This window comes from Neoarius graeffei, chromosome 1 (genome assembly GCF_027579695.1).
Source record: "Neoarius graeffei isolate fNeoGra1 chromosome 1, fNeoGra1.pri, whole genome shotgun sequence".
Taxonomy (NCBI): domain Eukaryota; kingdom Metazoa; phylum Chordata; class Actinopteri; order Siluriformes; family Ariidae; genus Neoarius; species Neoarius graeffei.
Genome location: NC_083569.1, coordinates 80,564,206 through 80,583,749, shown reverse-complemented (window position 1 = coordinate 80,583,749; position 19,544 = coordinate 80,564,206). Strand labels below are relative to the sequence as shown.

The following is a 19,544-nucleotide window of genomic DNA, read 5'->3' as shown; positions in this document are numbered from 1 at the left end:
GTACAGCACTTTGGAAACCTTTGTGTTTATTTAAACTGTGCTTTATAAATAAAATTGGATTGGATATATACAGTACCAGTCAAAAATTTGGACACACCTAATTCAGTGTTTTTGTTTCTTTATTTTTGCTGAGACAACCTTTACTGTCATTCAGTATGCAACAAGTGCACACCGAACGAAATTTTGTTGCAATCTGGCTCAGCACAGACGTAAATATGAAGTAGGGCTGTGCGATATATTGAATATACTCGATATATCGCCGAAAATTCTGTGTGCGTAAAATTACATACAATGATTATATCATAACTATCGAGTATTTTATGGTCATCTTCCGACTTGCGTTCGTTTCGTGTTTGTTTAAAACATTTCCCGGTGGTTTTCTCCCTGTCCCTCAGGCAGTAATGTGAGAGGCTGCCTAAGGGTAAAGAAAACAATAATGTCACGCACTCGCCAACCAATCCCGGGCGACATCTCGGTGCTGAAAGGAACTTCCGGGAAGATTTTTTAGTTTCGGTTGTGTTGCCAGATTGGGCGGTTTTAAGTGCGTTTTGGCGGGTTTTGAACATATTTTGGGCTGGAAAACGTCAGCAGTATCTGGCAACACTGCCGGCGGGAAGATTTCCTGGTTCCAGTTTACAGCGCTGACTCAGTTCGTGCAATCGCTGATTTTGCATAGGCTACCGTGTAAGCTCTGTCAATTTCAGCGACAAATTAAAAACGGAAGCGGACAAATTGGTTCCTAAAAGAACTAGTAAGGGGTCAGTCATCTGGCATTTTTTGGATCTCGTGAGGAGGACGTGGAACAGCAAATGCCAGTTTGTAAAGTGTGCAAAAAAAACTGTCATCACGAAACGCAGCAGCCGGAATTCTACACATCTGAGAGGCAGAGCCAGAAAACATTCAGTTCAAAAGTGTGCAAAGAGAAAAATGTTTTGCAGATCTCTCTCTTCTCTCCCTCAATCTCTCTCTCTATTGTGAATGTTCCAGTGGTTCTCAGTAGTCAGGTTAATAGCTTGGAGATCTATTTTTTTTAAATAATTTAATGAATGAGCACTTTTCTTATTTAGGCTAAATGTCTCAGTGTTGAGCTTGCACTTTATTGGTTTGAGCTCTGAGCAGCTCTGTATTGTGTTGCCCCTTTGTTGCAATTTTCAAGATTGTTTTTGCAGTTTGTGCCGCATCTCTGTTGAATAAAAATAGTCTTATTTCAATTCAATTGTGATTAATCACCAACATGACAATTTAAAATGTGTTGTTGAAAACCACCTGTAAAGTTAACCAAGAATCTTATTTAATCTCCAGGGATTGTAGTGAAAACAGTAAAGAGTAAAAGTTAGATTTCATGGGGTCCTTTAGAGGAGATTTAAATATATCGAGATATATATCGTATATCGTGAAATGGAGAAAATGTATCGGGATATTCATTTTTTCCCCATATCGCAGAGCCCTAATATGAAGTGTATTAAATTAAATTACGCAGCAACAAAAATATTATAAAGTGCAATAGTATAAAGTGACCTGTGGAATTAGAAATTGTTCAAGTTATAAATAAAGTTTAGAGTTTGGGTTTGGAGTTCAGCAGTCTGGTGACTTGGGGGAAAAAGCTGTTACAGAACCTGGTGGTCCTGCACTGAATGCTGCGGAACCTCTTTCCAGAGGTTATTATTAGTGTTTGCCATAGCGAGATTTTATATTACACACACACAGGCTGGGAAACCACAATAGCTTGTGCCAATTACAGTGGCCCCCAATGAACCTAATCTGCAAGCCTTTAAACTGTGGGGGAAACTGGAGCACCCGGAGGAGACCCACGTGAACATGGGGAGAACATGCAAACTCCACACAGAAAGGCCCCTGTTGGCCGTGAGGTTCGAACCCAGAACCTTTTTGCTGTGAGGTGACAGCGTTAGCCACTGCACCACCGTGCTGCCTTTTATTAATTTTAAAAAATTAAAATAAAAAAAATTAAAAAAAAAAAAAAGACACTTCATGCCTTAAAGTAATGATGGATGTTATTTCTCTTTATTCAGTTGAGCGGATCTTGACACAGTATGGATTACTAGTTGTGGAATACGGCTATTTATGGTATTTTTATTATTTAACAATGTTAAATAGGGGGCATGGTGGCGTAGTGGTTAGCGCTGTCGCCTCACAGCAAGAAGGTCCGGGTTCGAGCCCCGTGGCCGGCGAGGGCCTTTCTGTGCGGAGTTTGCATGTTCTCCCCGTGTCCGCGTGGGTTTCCTCCGGGTGCTCCGGTTTCCCCCACAGTCCAAAGACATGCAGGTTAGGTTAACTGGTGACTCTAAATTGAGCGTAGGTGTGAATGTGAGTGCGAATGGTTGTCTGTGTCTATGTGTCAGCCCTGTGATGACCTGGCGACTTGTCCAGGGTGTACCCCGCCTTTCGCCCATAGTCAGCTGGGATAGGCTCCAGCTTGCCTGCGACCCTGTAGAAGGATAAAGCGGCTAGAGATAATGAGATGAGATGTTAAATAATACAGTGTCCAAAGTGTCATCAAGAAAAACAGTGGCTACTTTGAAGAATCTAAAATATGAAACAGATTTTTTGTTGTTCATTTTCAACACCTTTTTTGTTTACCACATAATGCCATGCATGTTCCATATGTTATTTCATAGTTTTGATATCTTCACTATTGTTCTACAATGTAGTAAATAGACAAAATGCACACAAACCCATGAGTGAGTAGGTGAGCAAACATTTGACTGGTATTGTATGAATGCATGCATAATTAATGAAATCTTTTCTGTATTTTAATCATGAAAGACCACAGGTAAATAAGAGCAGGCAGCGCCAATGCTGTACATTTTCCTGGTTCTGAAAGCACATAGCCACCTTTGCTAACCACATAAAACAAATGTATTGCAAAAAGTAAGGTTCCATGCCCATTATTTTATAAATACATTCAGCAGTATGGTGTAATATCTGGTGTTGAGCTTTATTAAAAGTGAGCTTTTAATCTTACCAGCAATATAGTGCCGCCACAGAGCATAATCTGTACAAGTCAGTAGCTTTTTCCCCCTCAATACAAACACATTGACAATTTTGTCTCCATAACACCAGTGACAGCACTGCAGAGATGAGAGCAGATGAGTGAAATGTCGTTGAAAGAGGCATGTTATTTTCAGGTACTGAGAGACATTTCTGTGCACAAAAGTGTTCCAAACCAGTATAGCGCTTTAATAAATACCCATTTGAACCTTGAATGCTCAGAGTTTACTGTAATATCAGAATCACAGAGGCCAATAATGCCAGAATGATTCGTAAAAGCAATAGTCAGGGTTATGTAGTGGAAGTTCATTATGTCTGACTATTTAAGTATTTTTAAGTTCGTTTCTTAGACAAGGATTTTAAGATCGTTACCTTGTTAACAGTTTCAGCGTGAATCTTCTGCCTTCCTCAGAACTGTCACCAGATGTCAGGTGGTGACGTGCCTTATCAGCTGATTTTACGTTACGGAGGCGTGAACGTCCCGCCCAATTTGACAGGTAGTTCACGCCTCCTGCTGTCAGGTCGCTCCCCCAGGACGGCGCTCCAGGTGTGTGACAGCGCGTACGCTCCCTCATCCCGGTTTATCGTCCTCTGTGCCCGCTTGCGTATCTCCACTGCCTCTAAAATCCAACGCTGGTATCTATTTTCTTCAGCGCGAATGACTCTGGCCTCTTCCCAATTCATTATATGATTTTGTCGTTTGCAGTGGTCTGAAATGGCCGATTTTAGGTTTTCTTGGTGTGCTTTTTCTTTTTCGGATCTTGTGTGTCTTTTTGTTGTTTCTTTCTCACATTCCATTTGGCGTTCTTTCCTTCGTGTATGGAAGCATCTGCCCGTTTCACCAATATAGACTTTTGCCATGTACACACGTAGCCGGGTATTTTTAAAACCGAACATTTTCCCCCCCTCCGTTTATAAAAATGTTTTATCCACACCACCTCGTCTTCGAAAAAAATCCCTTCCACACATAACCGAACATCTGCGTTTTCAATCACATTCATAAGCATTCCAAACCTGTAGATGGCATTATTTCCCCAAATCCTACCCCCTAATCACATCGCCTGTGCTCTTGGAGCAGTAGTTGGGCTTCTAAAATTAAACAAGTAAATAGCACCTGCACAATAATTAACACTTTCAAGGCACTACTCCGATCCATTACTCTTTAGCTAGCCGCACACTACGCCGATTTTCAGCGTACCGAGCCAACTGAAGTCGCGAGTCAGGCGTAAAGACTAGTTTTCGATGGTACCGACTAATCTCACAGCCGATTCGAAAAACTAATCGGGAGCCAAACTGATCGGCGAGAGTCGCTAGCAATAGCCAATCATATCTTTCGCATATAACACGTGACATCATTAAACACAATTTCTAGCGCGAGAAATACGTGTTGGTAGCACCTAATGCAGGTATATACTGTAATTCCATAGACTGAAGCTTTATCCATAGACACAGTGGGCTGGAAAGCCACTCTGCTCAAGTTGTGTGGCTGAATTCCAAATCGCTTTAACTCCCCTATATAAGTGCACTATTTAAGGTTGGGAATAATAGCTCATGCAGCCTAGATAGTGCGCTACATATTCCATGTGTCATTTGTAATTCAGCCTGTAGCATCTTCAAGTGTTGGATTTAACAGTAACTATATCCAATAGCCAATCACAAAGCTATTAAGTTGTCACGTGTCGCTTCAATCGCGACTGCACTCGTAAACAGTCGGGGGATATGTGCGTGCCCTGTCGGGAGTCGGCTCTGAAATGGGTCGGTTCGGTACCGCGTGGATCGCCGTGGTGTGCGGCTAGCTTAAGTCCATGCTTAATCTGGCTTCTGCAGTAAACAAAGGTCGCACGTTTGACGTCAGGGCAGATTTGTTGTCATTTTTTTGGCGCAGATTGTGACGTTCTAAAACGCAAACCTCCGGTTATCTCTGTCTACACGAAAAGGCATACACGGAGTTTTCAAAAATCTTCACTTTGCCCGGAGTTTTTTTAAATATTCGTTTTTGATGTGTTTTCATGTGGATGACAGGCCAAAACGTAGAAAAATATCTTCGATTTAGCAGATACCCGGCTACGTGTGGACGGGGTCTCTGTTACATGAACGGCAAGGGATTTCATAAATGACATTGCATTTGTTGTCCGGTTGTATTTTGTCTTTGGGGTGAACTAGCAACTGTCGGAGGTTCTTGTATGGTTTGACCGGGGTATTGATATGGTATTTCCTCATGGATCGTTGGATGCGTTCTGTGACTCCTTTTATGTATGGGTCAGTCCATGAAATGGGGTTACCAAAATGTGACATAGAGGGAGTCACTTAAAACAATTTACAACTGAAAACAACTTTTATTTCCATGAAGCATTGACCATATCAGAAAATATAACATAGTTGTTAAGATAACTCCTGCTCTACAATGTATGATAAAATCCATAAATATTTACCCGGTTGCTAATGTAACAAGGACACGAACAAGCTTTTAAAAATAAAGGAAAAATATTGATAAAATCAATTTTTTGCTTTTATTTGCTTACTTTAAACATTAACACTGAATAAGAATTCATTAGAAATATTAGTTCAACATCATAAACACTGAAAATTTGAAATACCAGTATTTCACAAACTTCATAAAATCTCTAAGATTTGAACAATAACAACAGTCATTAACAGGAAACAGTTTCATCCTATATGGGGTAAATGAGATTACTGAATTCATTACTTTACTTAGTCACACTTATATCTGCACTTCTCTAGAGCACGTGTTGTGGTGCGTGAGATCCCGCGAGAAGTTAATACCGTCAGTTCAGCTGACCTAGATTGAGTAAATAGGTCTCGCAGGTTGTGAACGAACCAGGAAGTGAGTGGACGCTAAGTTAGGATGTGAGAAAAAACATCGATAATTTCTTTTATTGCCGTTTGTTTAAATTTCTTTCTACCTACATCGTTTTATAGTATATTCTTCTTTATATTAAAAACATCAATCATGATTTCAACTCGTTTTATCATTTGTTTATAAGCCTGGTTTCTAACGTAACACGGTAGGACATCACAATGTTACGTTCACAACCTATTTTTAGTGGATGAATTCGAAGCTAAATAGTTTATAGAACCTTCTTAACTTTATTATGTGAGTGTAAAACTAAATTGCAAGTACCATGAAACTAATTTTATTGAAATTCTCAGAAAGTAATGAAGGTTTATTTAAGCTCAAAGTCAGCAAATATTCCATGTCACAAAAAACGTGTCATCCGTGTCCAGTCACAGGGGAAGAAAATGTTTCACGTTTCTTTATTTCAAAAGAAAACTTCATTTTTTTATTTATTTTATTTCTTCAAACAATATTTATGGATAATCTGCTAAATATTTCTTTAAATCATGGAAATTAAAGATGAAATGATTATGTAAACCCGGACCAATGAAAAGTAACATCATTTCATGGACTGACCCGTATGGTAGTGTGACAAAGCCCCGGTTTGTTTTTTCGGTGTGTTTTCTTGTTTGCTTGTTTTTTTCCTTTGTTTGTGTCTGTAGTTTCCCTTTTCGGATTGCCCACGATGGATATTGGCAGTTTTTTAATGCCTGTTGGATGTGTTGGTCCTCCTCCTGTCTGTCTTTCTCCTCCGTGAGGTTCTGTGTTTGGTCGTATAGTGTTCTGATTACTGACATTTTATGTGCGATGGGATGTTCAGATGTCCAGAGAAGATATTGGTCGGTGTGTGTCGGTTTTCTGGAGATACGCAAGCGGGCACAAAGGACGATAAACCGGGATGAGGGAGCGTACGCGCTGTCGCACACCTGGAGCGCCGTCCTGGGGGAGTGACCTGACAGCAGGAGGCGTGAACTACCTGTCAAATTGGGCGGGACGTTCACGCCTCCGTAACATAAAATCAGCTGATAAGGCACGTCACCACCTGACATCTGGTGACAGTTCTGAGGAAGGCGGAAGATTCACGCTGAAACTGTTAACAAGGTAACGATCTTAAAATCCTTGTCTAAGAAACGAACTTAAAAATACTTAAATAGTCAGGGTTCTCACGATGACGTCACATGTCAAATTCTCTGACTTTTCCCTGGCTTTCACTGACTAAAAGCTGAATTTCCACGACCTATAATGAATGGAAAAACAAGCTGCCTTTGTGCTGAGCAGACTAAAACCCATCATTTTGCAAGTTTTATATACTAGGTTGCAGACTTTCAGTACAAAAAAAGTTCTCACTGCTTCACCCTCTTATACCCCAACAGAACACTGCAGCATTTCACTGAGAACAACAAAGAAGTTCCTTTGTTTTTTTTTTGTCATCCTGTAAAAACAGAGTTATAGTTAGAAACCTAAAGAAAAATGAGAATTAAATTTTTTTTGTCTGAAAGAGCATTTTAATATATATGATATATAAAATATATATTAACATTTACAAATATTTAATAATTATATAGCTTTACATACACCCTAAACCTCATTTCCATATCCAGGACCAGTCTGGACTTCATTACATTACATTACAGGCATTTAGCAGATGCTCTAATCCAGAGCAAAAACCAAGAGTGCTCTGAAAGCACAATATCCCCTGCTGGCAACTATGCCATAACTCTGGTAAAACGCGACTGAATTGAATAAAATTGCAATCTGCATATTACCGACATATAACAAAGAATCCTGCCAAGTTTCGTGAAAAATTCCTCCAAAAACTGCGAGAGGAGTTGATTTCAGAAAGTGAGCACCCTTCCCAGGATGGACGGATGGACACTGCCATGACAATCCCCCTTCGGGCCTTTCGGCCAGCGGGGGATAAAAATTGCAAGGGAAGTTGATTTCAGAAAGCACGGATACCTTGATGAAATTGCCAAAGTACAAGTTTGTTGATATTCAAGGGCATACAGTTAGGTCCATATATATTTAGACACTTACACAAATTTTGGTTTTTTACCTGTTTACTGAAACATATTCAAGTTATAGTTATATAATGGACATGGACATAAAGTCCAGACTTTCAGCTTTCATTTGAGGGTATCCACATTAAAATTGGATGAAGGGTTTAGGAGTTTCAGCTCCTTAACATGTGCCACCCTGTTTTTAAAGGGACCAAAAGTAATTGGACAATTGACTCAAAGGCTATTTCATGGGCAGGTGTGGGAAATTCCTTTGTTATGTCATTCTTAATTAAGCAGATAAAAGGCCTGGAGTTGATTTGAGGTGTGGTGCTTGCATTTGGAAGATTTTGCTGTGAAGAAAACATGCGGTCAAAGGATCTCTCCATGCAGGTGAAACAAGCCATCCTTAAGCTGCGAAAACAGAAAAAAAACATCCGAGAAATTGCTACAATATTAGGAGTGGCAAAACCTACAGTTTGGTACATCCTGAGAAAGAAAGAAAGCAAGCACTGGTGAACTCATCAATGCAAAAAGACCTGGACACTCACAGAAGACAACAGTGGTGGATGATCGCAGAATAATTTCCATGGTGAAGAGAAACCCCTTCACAACATCCAACCAAGTGAACAACACTCTCCAGGAGGTAGGCGTATCAATATCCAAATCTACCATAAAGAGAAGACTGCATGAAAGTAAATACAGAGGGTTCACTGCACGGTGCAAGCCACTCATAAGCCTCAAGAATAAAAAGGCTAGATTGGACTTTGCTAAAAAACATCTAAAAAAGCCAGCATAGTTCTGGAAGAACATTCTTTGGACAGATGAAACCAAGATCAACCTCTACCAGAATGATGGAAAGAAAAAAGTATGGCGAAGGCATGGTACAGCTCATGATCCAAAGCATACCACATCATCTGTAAAACACAGCGGAGGCAGTGTGATGGCTTGGGCATGCATGGCTGCCAGTGGCACTGGGTCACTAGTGTTTATTGATGATGTGACACAGGACAGAAGCAGCCGGATGAATTCTGAGGTATTCAGAGACATACTGTGTGCTCAAATGCAGCCAAAATGATTGGTCGGCGTTTCATAATACAGATGGACAATGACCCAAAACATAAAGCCAAAGCAACCCAGGAGTTTATTAAAGCAAAGAAGTGGAATATTCTTGAATGGCCAAGTCAGTCACCTGATCTCAACCCAATTGAGCATGCATTTCACTTGTTAAAGACTAAACTTCAGACAGAAAGGCCCACAAACAAACAGCAACTGAAAACCGCTGCAGTAAAGGCCTGGCAGAGCATTAAAAAGGAGGAAACACAGCGTCTGGTGATGTCCATGAGTTCAAGACTTCAGGCAGTCATTGCCAACAAAGGGTTTTCAACCAAGTATTAGAAATGAACATTTTATTTACAATTATTTAATTTGTCCAATTACTTTTGAGCCCCTGAAATGAAGGGATTGTGTTTAAAAAATGCTTTAGTTCCTCACATTTTTATGCAATCATTTTGTTCAGCCCACTGAATTAAAGCTGAAAGTCTGAACTTCAACTGCATCTGAATTGTTTTGTTCAAAATTCATTGTGGTAACGTACAGAACCAAAATTAGAAAAATGTTGCCTCTGTCCAAATATTTATGGACCTAACTGTAACTCTGGTAAAATTTGCCCAAATTAAACGAAATTTCAATATGCGTATAACTGTCATACAACAAAGCCTTTTGCCAAATTTGGTGAAATTCCTCCACAAATTGTGAGAGGAGTTGATCCCAGAAGAACGTACACCCTCATGAAATTGTCAAAGTACAAGTTACTTAATCAAGGGTCAAAACTCTGGGAAAATTTTCACAAACGAAATTAAATAGCAATACGCGTATTACCATCATATAACAAGGCCTTTTACCAAGTTTCATGAAATTCCTCCAAAACTTGAGAGAGGAGTTGATTTCAGAAGGAAAACATGCTCATGAAATTGTCTAAGTATAATTTTGTTAATCAAGGGCTGTAACTCTGGTAAAATGTGACCAAATTTAACGCAATTACAAAATGCATAGTACTATCATATAGCAAAGAATCCTGCCAAGTTGTGTGAAATTCCTCCAAAAATTGCGAGAGGAGTTGATTTCAGGTGGTGAGCTCCCGGGATAGACGGACATCGCCACGACATCCCCCTTTGGGCCTTTTGGTCAGCGGGGGATAACGGAACACTGACATACCCACAGCAGTGTGCAGCCCAGGGAGCAGTTGGGGGTTAGGTGCCTTGCTCAAGTGCCTTGTACTTCAGCCATTCTTGCTAGTCCAGGGAACGGAATCGAACCGGTGACCTTTTGGTCCCAAAGCTGCTTCTCTAACCTTTAGGCTATGGCTTCCCCTTACTTCAACTGACTTTTGAGCAATACTGCAGAAGTATTTAATACATTTTACATATTCTTAAATGTGTTTAAATCAGTATTTATTATATATTTTGCAAACTGAAATAATTCAATATTTAATTGACACTACTAAACCACATATATAATAATAAGAAACTGGGTGAGAAGTTAATGATTTAGTCAACAAGAATAATCAAAATATAAGAACTCTCCTCTCTCTCACACACACGGGTATGGATTTCCATTTGTATACAATACAAGCCTTTTTTTTATTTTGACATTTCTTATATCAATAAGAATGTCTTACATCAAACGTCACAGTCATCCAAACATGGTGCATCATTGCCATCAGTGCACATAAATACTGTCTCATCCAATGAGAACAGATTGCTTCCAATAGCTAGCCACAACTCCCACAGACACTGTAACTCCTCAGCTGGTCAGTCAGTACAGAAATACAACTGACAAATACTTCGGAAACGTCAATGGAAATACATCCTGTTTGCAAAATAAAAGGTATAATGTTCATTTATCCACAAGCAAAATATTATTTCGTGAATGCAATTTATACTATAGCAGATATATACAACCCCGATTCCAAAAAAGTTGGGACAAAGTAAAAATTGTAAATAAAAATGGAATGCAATAATTTACAAATCTCAAAAACTGATATTGTATTCACAATAGAACATAGACAACAAATCAAAAGTCGAAAGTGAGACATTTTGAAATTTCATGCCAAATATTGCCTCATTTGAAATTTCATGACAGCAACACATCTCAAAAAAGTTGGGACAGGGGCAATAAGAGGCTGGAAAAGTTAAAGGTACAAAAAAGGAACAGCTGGAGGACCAAATTGCAACTCATTAGGTCAATTGGCAATAGGTCATTAACATGACTGGGTATAAAAAGAGCATCTTGGAGTGGCAGCGGCTCTCAGAAGTAAAGATGGGAAGAGGATCACCAATCCCCCTAATTCTGCACCGACAAATAGTGGAGCAATATCAGAAAGGAGTTCGACAGTGTAAAATTGCAAAGAGTTTGAACATATCATCATCATCTACAGTGCATAATATCATCAAAAGATTCAGAGAATCTGGAAGAATCTCTGTGCGTAAGGGTCAAGGCCAGAAAACCATACTGGGTGCCCGTGATCGTCGGGCCCTTAGACGGCACTGCATCACATACAGGCATGCTTCTGTATTGGAAATCACAAAATGGGCTCAGGAATATTTCCAGAGAACATTATCTGTGAACACAATTCACCGTGCCATCCGCCGTTGCCAGATAAAACTCTATAGTTCAAAGAAGGAGCCGCATCTAAACATGATCCAGAAGCGCAGACGTCTTCTCTGGGCCAAGGCTCATTTAAAATGGACTGTGGCAAAGTGGAAAACTGTTCTGTGGTCAGACGAATCAAAATGTGAAGTTCTTTATGGAAATCAGGGACGCCGTGTCATTCGGACTAAAGAGGAGAAGGACGACCCAAGTTGTTATCAGCGCTCAGTTCAGAAGCCTGCATCTCTGATGGTATGGGGTTGCATTAGTGCGTGTGGCATGGGCAGCTTACACATCTGAAAAGACACCATCAATGCTGAAAGGTATATCCAGGTTCTAGAGCAACATATGCTCCCATCCAGACGACGTCTCTTTCAGGGAAGACCTTGCATTTTCCAACATGACAATGCCAAACCACATACTGCATCAATTACAGCATCATGGCTGCGTAGAAGAAGGGTCCGGGTACTGAACTGGCCAGCCTGCAGTCCAGATCTTTCACCCATAGAAAACATTTGGCGCATCATAAAACGGAAGATACGACAAAAAAGACCTAAGACAGTTGAGCAACTAGAATCCTACATTAGACAAGAATGGGTTAACATTCCTATCCCTAAACTTGAGCAACTTGTCTCCTCAGTCCCCAGATGTTTACAGACTGTTGTAAAGAGAAAAGGGGATGTCTCACAGTGGTAAACATGGCCTTGTCCCAACTTTTTTGAGATGTGGTGTTGTCATGAAATTTAAAATCACCTAATTTTTCTCTTTAAATGATACATTTTCTCAGTTTAAACATTTGATATGTCATCTATGTTCTATTCTGAATAAAATATGGAATTTTGAAACTTCCACATCATTGCATTCCATTTTTATTTACAATTTGTACTTTGTCCCAACTTTTTTGGAATCAGGGTTGTATTTAAAAATCGCGGCCACTACAGGAAAATTCACATGGTCCAGGAGCGGCCGCTATGGGGTATAGAGGGTTAAACATCGAGAAATAATCTGATCAAGAAAAATAATGCATGGAAAATATTACATTTTGATCAAGGCCAAGTAAAATTCAAACATGCTTCAAATAAAATTCCATGACTTTCCATGATATTCCAGACGTTTCATGAGCCATAGGAACCCTGTATAGTCTGCAGATATTCTAATTATGTTTTTTCCAGGGGTTTATTTAAATGTAATTCCTTTTTTTTTTTTTTTTTTACATTTATGGCATTTAGCAGATGCTCTTATCCAGAGCGACATACAACATACCCTGAGCAGCCTGGGGGTTAGGTGCCTTGCTCAAGTGCACTTCAGACATTTCTCCTGATCCAGGGAATCAAGCTAGCGACCTTTTGGTCTTAAAGCTGCTTCTCTGTCGATTAGGCCACGGCTTTGCCCATCAGATAATCCACTACCTGAAATCTACGTCTGACTCAATGGCTTTTTGTTAAGTCAGTACTTATCAGAAAGCAAGAAATGTTCCTTTTTGTTTTGCTGTATTCGGCAGGTACACATTAACAAAGCTATAATAAAAATGTTCACTGTGTCCACTTGACCATTCACCAGCAAGACTTTAATTTAAATCTGTAAACAGCAAATAAGCTCACACTGTTTTATTGCAAATGATCATTTAGCCTGCCTGTCTTGAGTACAGACAGGTTTTTTTTTTTGTGATCGACAGCTTAAACTTTATTTACTATAAAAAATGGATGACCTCTGGCTACCTTTGTTAAAGTGAAAGAGAAACTAGCGATGCTGATCCTTACAACAGAAAAAAAAAAAAAAACACACACATGCACACAAGGACGCGGTTTCCGGTGTGCGCGCGTGTACACACATTTTAATTGCTGGTGTGTTTATTTAGGAAATACGTTTTCAAACCTTGTCTGGCAGGTAGGAAGTGCTGTCATTGGCAGCTGTGTGATCATCCTCCTCAGGGCCTGCGGGGCTGTCTGTATCTAAAATCATACAACACGGGAGTCAGAAGTCACAGCATGTCACATGAATTCCATTTTAACCTGGTCCCCTTTTTACTGGCTTTGAAACGTGTGTAAAAACAGACCAGACTTGGCGAATACAGAATGAATAATAATCCACACAAAAGCCACTCATGAAAGATCTGATCAGTAACTGTTACTACTTCACAAGATGAGGTGGGGCTCAATCAACCCGAAATTCAAAGAAAGAAGTAGACGGGCATCCCAGGTTTCCTCAGAGCACACTGCGAGTGTGAGAAGTTAAGCTGAGCTCACTTACACCCAGTCAGTCTGGTGCATCGGTATTAGCATGGCAAGCTCATCATAGGAAACACATGAGGAGCAAATGTCACCAATACGACAAATTACTGTCTGTGTGAATGAACCAGACACAGAGCTTTATTTTCTAACATGTAGAGGTTTATGGATATAAAACAAACAAAAACATACAGAAAATTTCTCATTCTGATATACTGTCAAAAAATAACTAGCAGTATTTAATAGTAAAATAAAAAATGTTATTAAGCGTATAAAATAAACTCAAAACAAATGTTATTGGCAAACATATTTCACATCGTACTGATATAAAGTCCAACCCCAATTCCAAAAAAGTTGGGACACTGTTTAAAATATCAATAAAAATAAAATGTGAAGATTTGCAAGTCATGGAAACCCGACATTTCATTGAAAATAGTACAAAGACAACATATCAAATGCTGAAATTGAGAAATTCTATGGTTTAAAAAAAAAAATGCTCATTTTGAATTTGAGGTCAGCAACACATTTCAGAAAAGTTGGGACGGGGCAACAAGAGACTGAAAAAGTTGCGTAATGTGAAAAATCAGATATAAATAATATCCAGAAACACCGCCACCTTCTCTGGGCCTGAGCTCTTTTACGCTGGACTGAGGCGAAGTGGAAAATTGTCCTGAGGTCTGATGAATCAAAAGTAGAAATTCTTTTTAGAAATCATGGACACCACGTCCTCCAGGTTAAAGAGAAGAGACCATCCGGCTTGCTATCAGTGCACAGTTCAAAAGCCAGCATCTGTGATGGTATGAGGGTGCATTAGTGCACATGACATGGGTAGCTTGGACATCTGGGAAGGCATCATTAATGCTGAATGATATTTACACGTCTCAGAGCAATATGCTGCCATCCAGACAAAATCTTTTCAGGGAAGGCCTTCCTTCTTTCAGCAAGACAATGCCAAACCGCTTTCTGCACCTATTAAAACTGCATGGCTCTGTAGTAAGAGAGCCCGGGTGCTAAACTGGCCTGCCTGCAGTCCAGACCTGTCTCCCGTTTAAAACATTTAGCGCATTATAAAGTCCAAAATATGACAAAGGAGACCCCAAACTGTTGAGCAAGTGAAATTATATCTCAGACAAGGATGGGACAACATTTCTCTTTCAAAACTACAGCAACTGGTCTCCTCAGTTCCCAAATGTTTACAGTGTGTTGTTAAAAGTAGAGGTGATGCAACACAGTGTGGTAAACATGCCCGTCTCAACTTTTTTGAAAACGTGTTGCTGACAAATTCAAATGAGCATATATTTCTCAAAAAACAAAATTTCTCAGTTTCAACATCTGATATGTTATCTTTGTACTATTTTCAATGAAATATACACAAAGATGAGACTGACTAAAAAGAAAAAAAAAAATCTGAAATGAACGTGAGGGCCGCAGACTATGTGTACGGAAATGAAGGCTGGGGGCCAGTGGCAATGCCCTGGTCAGGGGTTGAAGCTTGAAGCCAGACACATCTTACAATTTCAACATGCATTGTGCAATCTCCTTGCATTTTTATATCCGACACTTGCCCAGATCCAGTGTGAACAATGAGCATGCATACTGTACAGCAGGAGTCAATTTCTGTCAGCCAAGCTACAAGCTACACTAATGTACCCCCTAGGGCTCATCATTGGACCTCAAGGTAACTGTTGCCCCTTTTCCACCAAAGCAGTTCCAGGGTTGGTTCGGAGCCAGTGCTTAGTTTGGAACCGGGTTTTCTGTTTCCACTGACAAAGAACTGGCTCTGGGGCCAGAAAAACCGGTTCCAGGCTAGCACCAACTCTCTGCTGGGCCAGAGGAAAGAACCGCTTACGTCAGCGGGGGGGCGGAGTTGTTAAGACCAACAACAATAACAAGACCGCGAAAGATCGCCATTTTTAAGCGACGAGAAGCAGCAGCTGTACAAACGCGAAGTCATCCATGATTATTATTATTGTTGTTGCTGCTGCTGCTGCTTCCGTGTTGTTTTTGCTTCGATATTCGCGCTAAGGTTTATGCAAACGTAGCGACGTAACTGACGTATACAGCGACGTAATGATGTATACAGCGACGTAACTGACGTGGCTTCTCTTAGCACCATGAGCTATGGAAAAGCAAACTGTGTGTACCTTTTTAGGGCCAGAAAGGTACATGTATTTTCCAAGCAGTATATAAAGGGTACAAATAAGTACCTTCAAGGGTCCTGCCCCAGTGACAAGCCATTGTACCCCTAAAAGGTACAGTAATGTACTTTAGTTTTTGAGAGCGCATGTAAAATTCACAGTAAATCATATTATTCAGATATACTATTTAACTTTTAATATTCAAAAAAAAAATCATTTAACAATGAACAGTGCATCTACATGTAAGGCAGATATATTCAGTATGATTAAGTATTGGTTTGAATAGCCTGTACAGAATATAGCAGTGTTTAGCAGAATCATATTCTGAAATATTTAACTGTTCCACACTTGCTGTCTGCAGAGTCCTATAGCACCTGGGTATTTTCTACAAAGATGAACAGTTGGCCTAGATCTCATACATTTCCACACAGACTAATTATTCATGCACTGTATTTATATTTAACCTACCTCGCGCTCCGTAGTTGATGGTATCTGTGCAAAGTTCACTTTGCCTGGCTGATCGAACTTCTAATAATTGCATCACCATTTCATCTTCCAGCCACAACCACCAAAATTCATTTTTACGGAAGAATCCAATTCTTTAACTGCTGCAATGTCACAAGCATCCATAATTGTTGCCATTTTGTTCATGCCAAGAAGTTCACAGCATCATGAACATAAATGTGACAGCTGACAAGGTCGGGATATAAACGAATCGAATACAAACCACCCGCCGGGACTCCTACTTATGCGGCTCCAGCTTATCCTTGAAGCTGGAGCCGCAGCTGGATGAAGCCAGCAGCGCGCAGTGATAAGAAGGGAGAGAAAATAGTGCCAAGCGATTTCGAGGTCTGACTTTTTATTTGGCAACGGTTTTGTGATGCAAATATATCACTCTTTTGAACACATACTGTTTTGAGACGAAAAACGTTTTACTTTCGTGACCCCAACAAACTTGCCGGACTACTTTCGTCTGGACCAAAACTGGACAAGAACTGGACTCACAGGATGCTGTCAGGGGTAAGTCAGTGTGTTTGCACGACGCTATTGATGGGGATGCCATACAGATTCATGTCAAAAATCCCGAACTATCCCTTTAAGAAAAAAAACATTTGATCTCATTCGTTAGTGAGGCCCATTTTGGACCATGTGATCCTTATCATGGATTAAAGCAAAAAAAAAAAAAAATCATCTGACTGAAAAAAAAAAAGCTCCATGTCGTTGGCCCCTACCACATCAGCGATGCGTCAAATTTTAAACGCTGTGTTGTCCATTATCCCCTCGGCCCCTACTTATAGTATATTTACCTAATTTTAACAATGACTAAAGCTAAGGCAAGACTTTACCATTGTCATTATTGGCTATAAATGATGAAACATCAAGTTTTCAGCGCAAAGTGCAAATTTATTTCAACAATACTTTAGTGATGCACAACAGTGGTTAAGAGAAAAGTGCAAGTGCAGTCGAACTTGAACCATGCTTTCAAAAGGGTGGAACAGAAAGAACTTGCAAGAAAAGTAAAGTGAAAGTTCACTTTTTCTGCTTCTTCGCAGTGAAGCCAAAGGCATCTAGTTTCCTGCCATTGCTTCCATAGACTTTTTTTATGGCAAACTACACAAAAGTACACACCTGCCATTTTCATCTTTTTGCACCATGAACTAAATGGCTTGCCATTATCGCCCATTTCATTTCACCAAGCCCATCTCCACTTATTCTTTACCGTTTTGCTGATGTCTGACACACCTGTGCCTTCATTTAAAAGAAGCGCGTCCATGCTGGCAAAACCGAAAGTAATTTGACGCGCTCTAGTGATGGAAATCGAAGGGCCTATATCCGGTGGCCTTATACGCAGTACTCGAGTTGAGGGGGGGATGTAGGGGGAGGCATCCCCCTTCTGAAATAAAAATCTCAAATCATCCCCCTTATAAAACGGCCATCCCCCCATCACATCCCTTGGGCCATTTTACCGATTAATGTGGAAATTAGCCTACTATTATTTTAACAAATATTACTACCATTTCAACATTAGAGGCTTTGCGCAGTGATGGCCTACATGTAGCCGGATAAAAAAGACGCATATTTATTTATTCGGTTGCACCGCTCATTCACACCTATACGGAGGTTTCAGTCACTGAAAACAGCTACTTTTGCAAACTCGGGGCAGAGTGGAGATTTCTGAAAACTCCATCTTCAGACACGCGTGTAAATCGGGAAAACGAAGCAGCAGTGGGCGAGAGGGCGCGCGCGAATATAATGAGTCATAGGTGTGAATCTTTCACCGAATGCCAATTGTCCCGGTTCTTCATGAAATCGCACGCGCACGCACAAATTCATCAGGTTAACTTTCAAATAACTGTTCTTGTGCACTTGCGACACCGGAGCCACTTTCCTGAATTTTGAGCTTCAGAGTATTGGCTTCTTTATCTATTTAATCAATTAATTTATTTGTCACATACATTAAATTACTAATGTAAAACAGTAGCCTATTTAAGCAATCGCTGTTTTCTCCACTGTTTTCCGACCTTTTGTGCTGAGTGAATGAGACACTTCATTACACTCCACTGACCGACTTCCAATTCCGGACTTTTTCGAAAATGTAAAATATAGGCCGACGAGATGGTTTTTTGGGACTTAATTCGCGTTGCTCCTTCACTATTAATTTTTGAGACTGACGAGGCACTAAATACTGTGGAATTATTTTCTCCTCACTATGAAGTTTGGCATCTTAAACAAGTGTCGGGAAATCTTGCAGCCCGACTCTGCAGCCTCCAATGTTTAAGTGAACTGCTGAAACCATAATGTTTAAAGATTAAATCATAGGCTAATCAAACAAAAGAAAAACACAGCCTTTCCAGAACGTTGTCTGCCGAAGCCTACAAAACGCTTAATAGCAAAGGTCTCGCTGCGGCTTCAACTTTTCACCTGATCACCTTTCAATAGGCAAATATCATTATTACTACTACTATTAGTAGTAGACAAGTAACCTAGTTGCCTAGTAGTCGGACAGCCAAATAGTTTCATCAGTGGCCTACACCTAGCCTCCCCAGGACTAGACAGTAGCGGAGGCTGTATTTATTTATTTATTTATTTATTTATGCCTATCTAGCGCAACAACTTATTCCTTTACATATACTCAAACATAGCACAAGAAAGGGTTCAACAACAGGCAATCACAGCAGCTTGGTGAAGTTCTAAATCACATCGGTGTCAGACCTATGGGCCTACCCCCCCCCTTTTCCCTCGGATCTGCATCACTCTCATTATTGACCTTTAGCGCTCCCAGTTGACGGAAATCCGTCGTAGCGACGGAAAACTTTAATCCATGCCTTATACAGAATATTACAGCAGCTTTATAAAAATTAAGCCGTTTCTTCAATCTTTGATTTGTAATATCGCAAGAACAGGGAAACATAGTTTAATTCTGTAAAAAGTGTGTTGTTCTGCATTCCATTCTGAATTCAACGAGAGCAGTTTCAAGCAATTTGGATTGAATTTTAATTTTCACCTGCTATGTCTAATTAAAATTTATTTTTAGCATTATTATTGAATAAAAATAGTACATCAGTATAGAAATACATGACACTATATAGCATAAAGCTGTGAAAATAATTCACAATCCTGTTCTTGTCTTTGACCCTTCATGGTATATAAACACAATCCACAT

The 19,544-nt window shown here is 40.0% G+C and overlaps 1 protein-coding gene and 1 non-coding gene across 2 annotated transcripts in view; both read right to left on the bottom strand.

The window, feature by feature from the left end:
* acin1b (apoptotic chromatin condensation inducer 1b) overlaps positions 1-19,544 on the bottom strand; it is a 93,196-nt gene that overhangs the window by 55,795 nt on the left and 17,857 nt on the right. The window contains exon 4 of the mRNA XM_060936344.1: positions 13,390-13,466. Within this exon, the coding sequence (XP_060792327.1) occupies positions 13,390-13,466 (77 nt within the window). The remainder of the gene's footprint in view (positions 1-13,389; positions 13,467-19,544) is intronic.
* LOC132896754 (small nucleolar RNA U6-53/MBII-28) lies at positions 13,715-13,815 on the bottom strand. The gene has a single exon (XR_009656158.1). It is a non-coding gene; the product is annotated as a small nucleolar RNA U6-53/MBII-28 (small nucleolar RNA).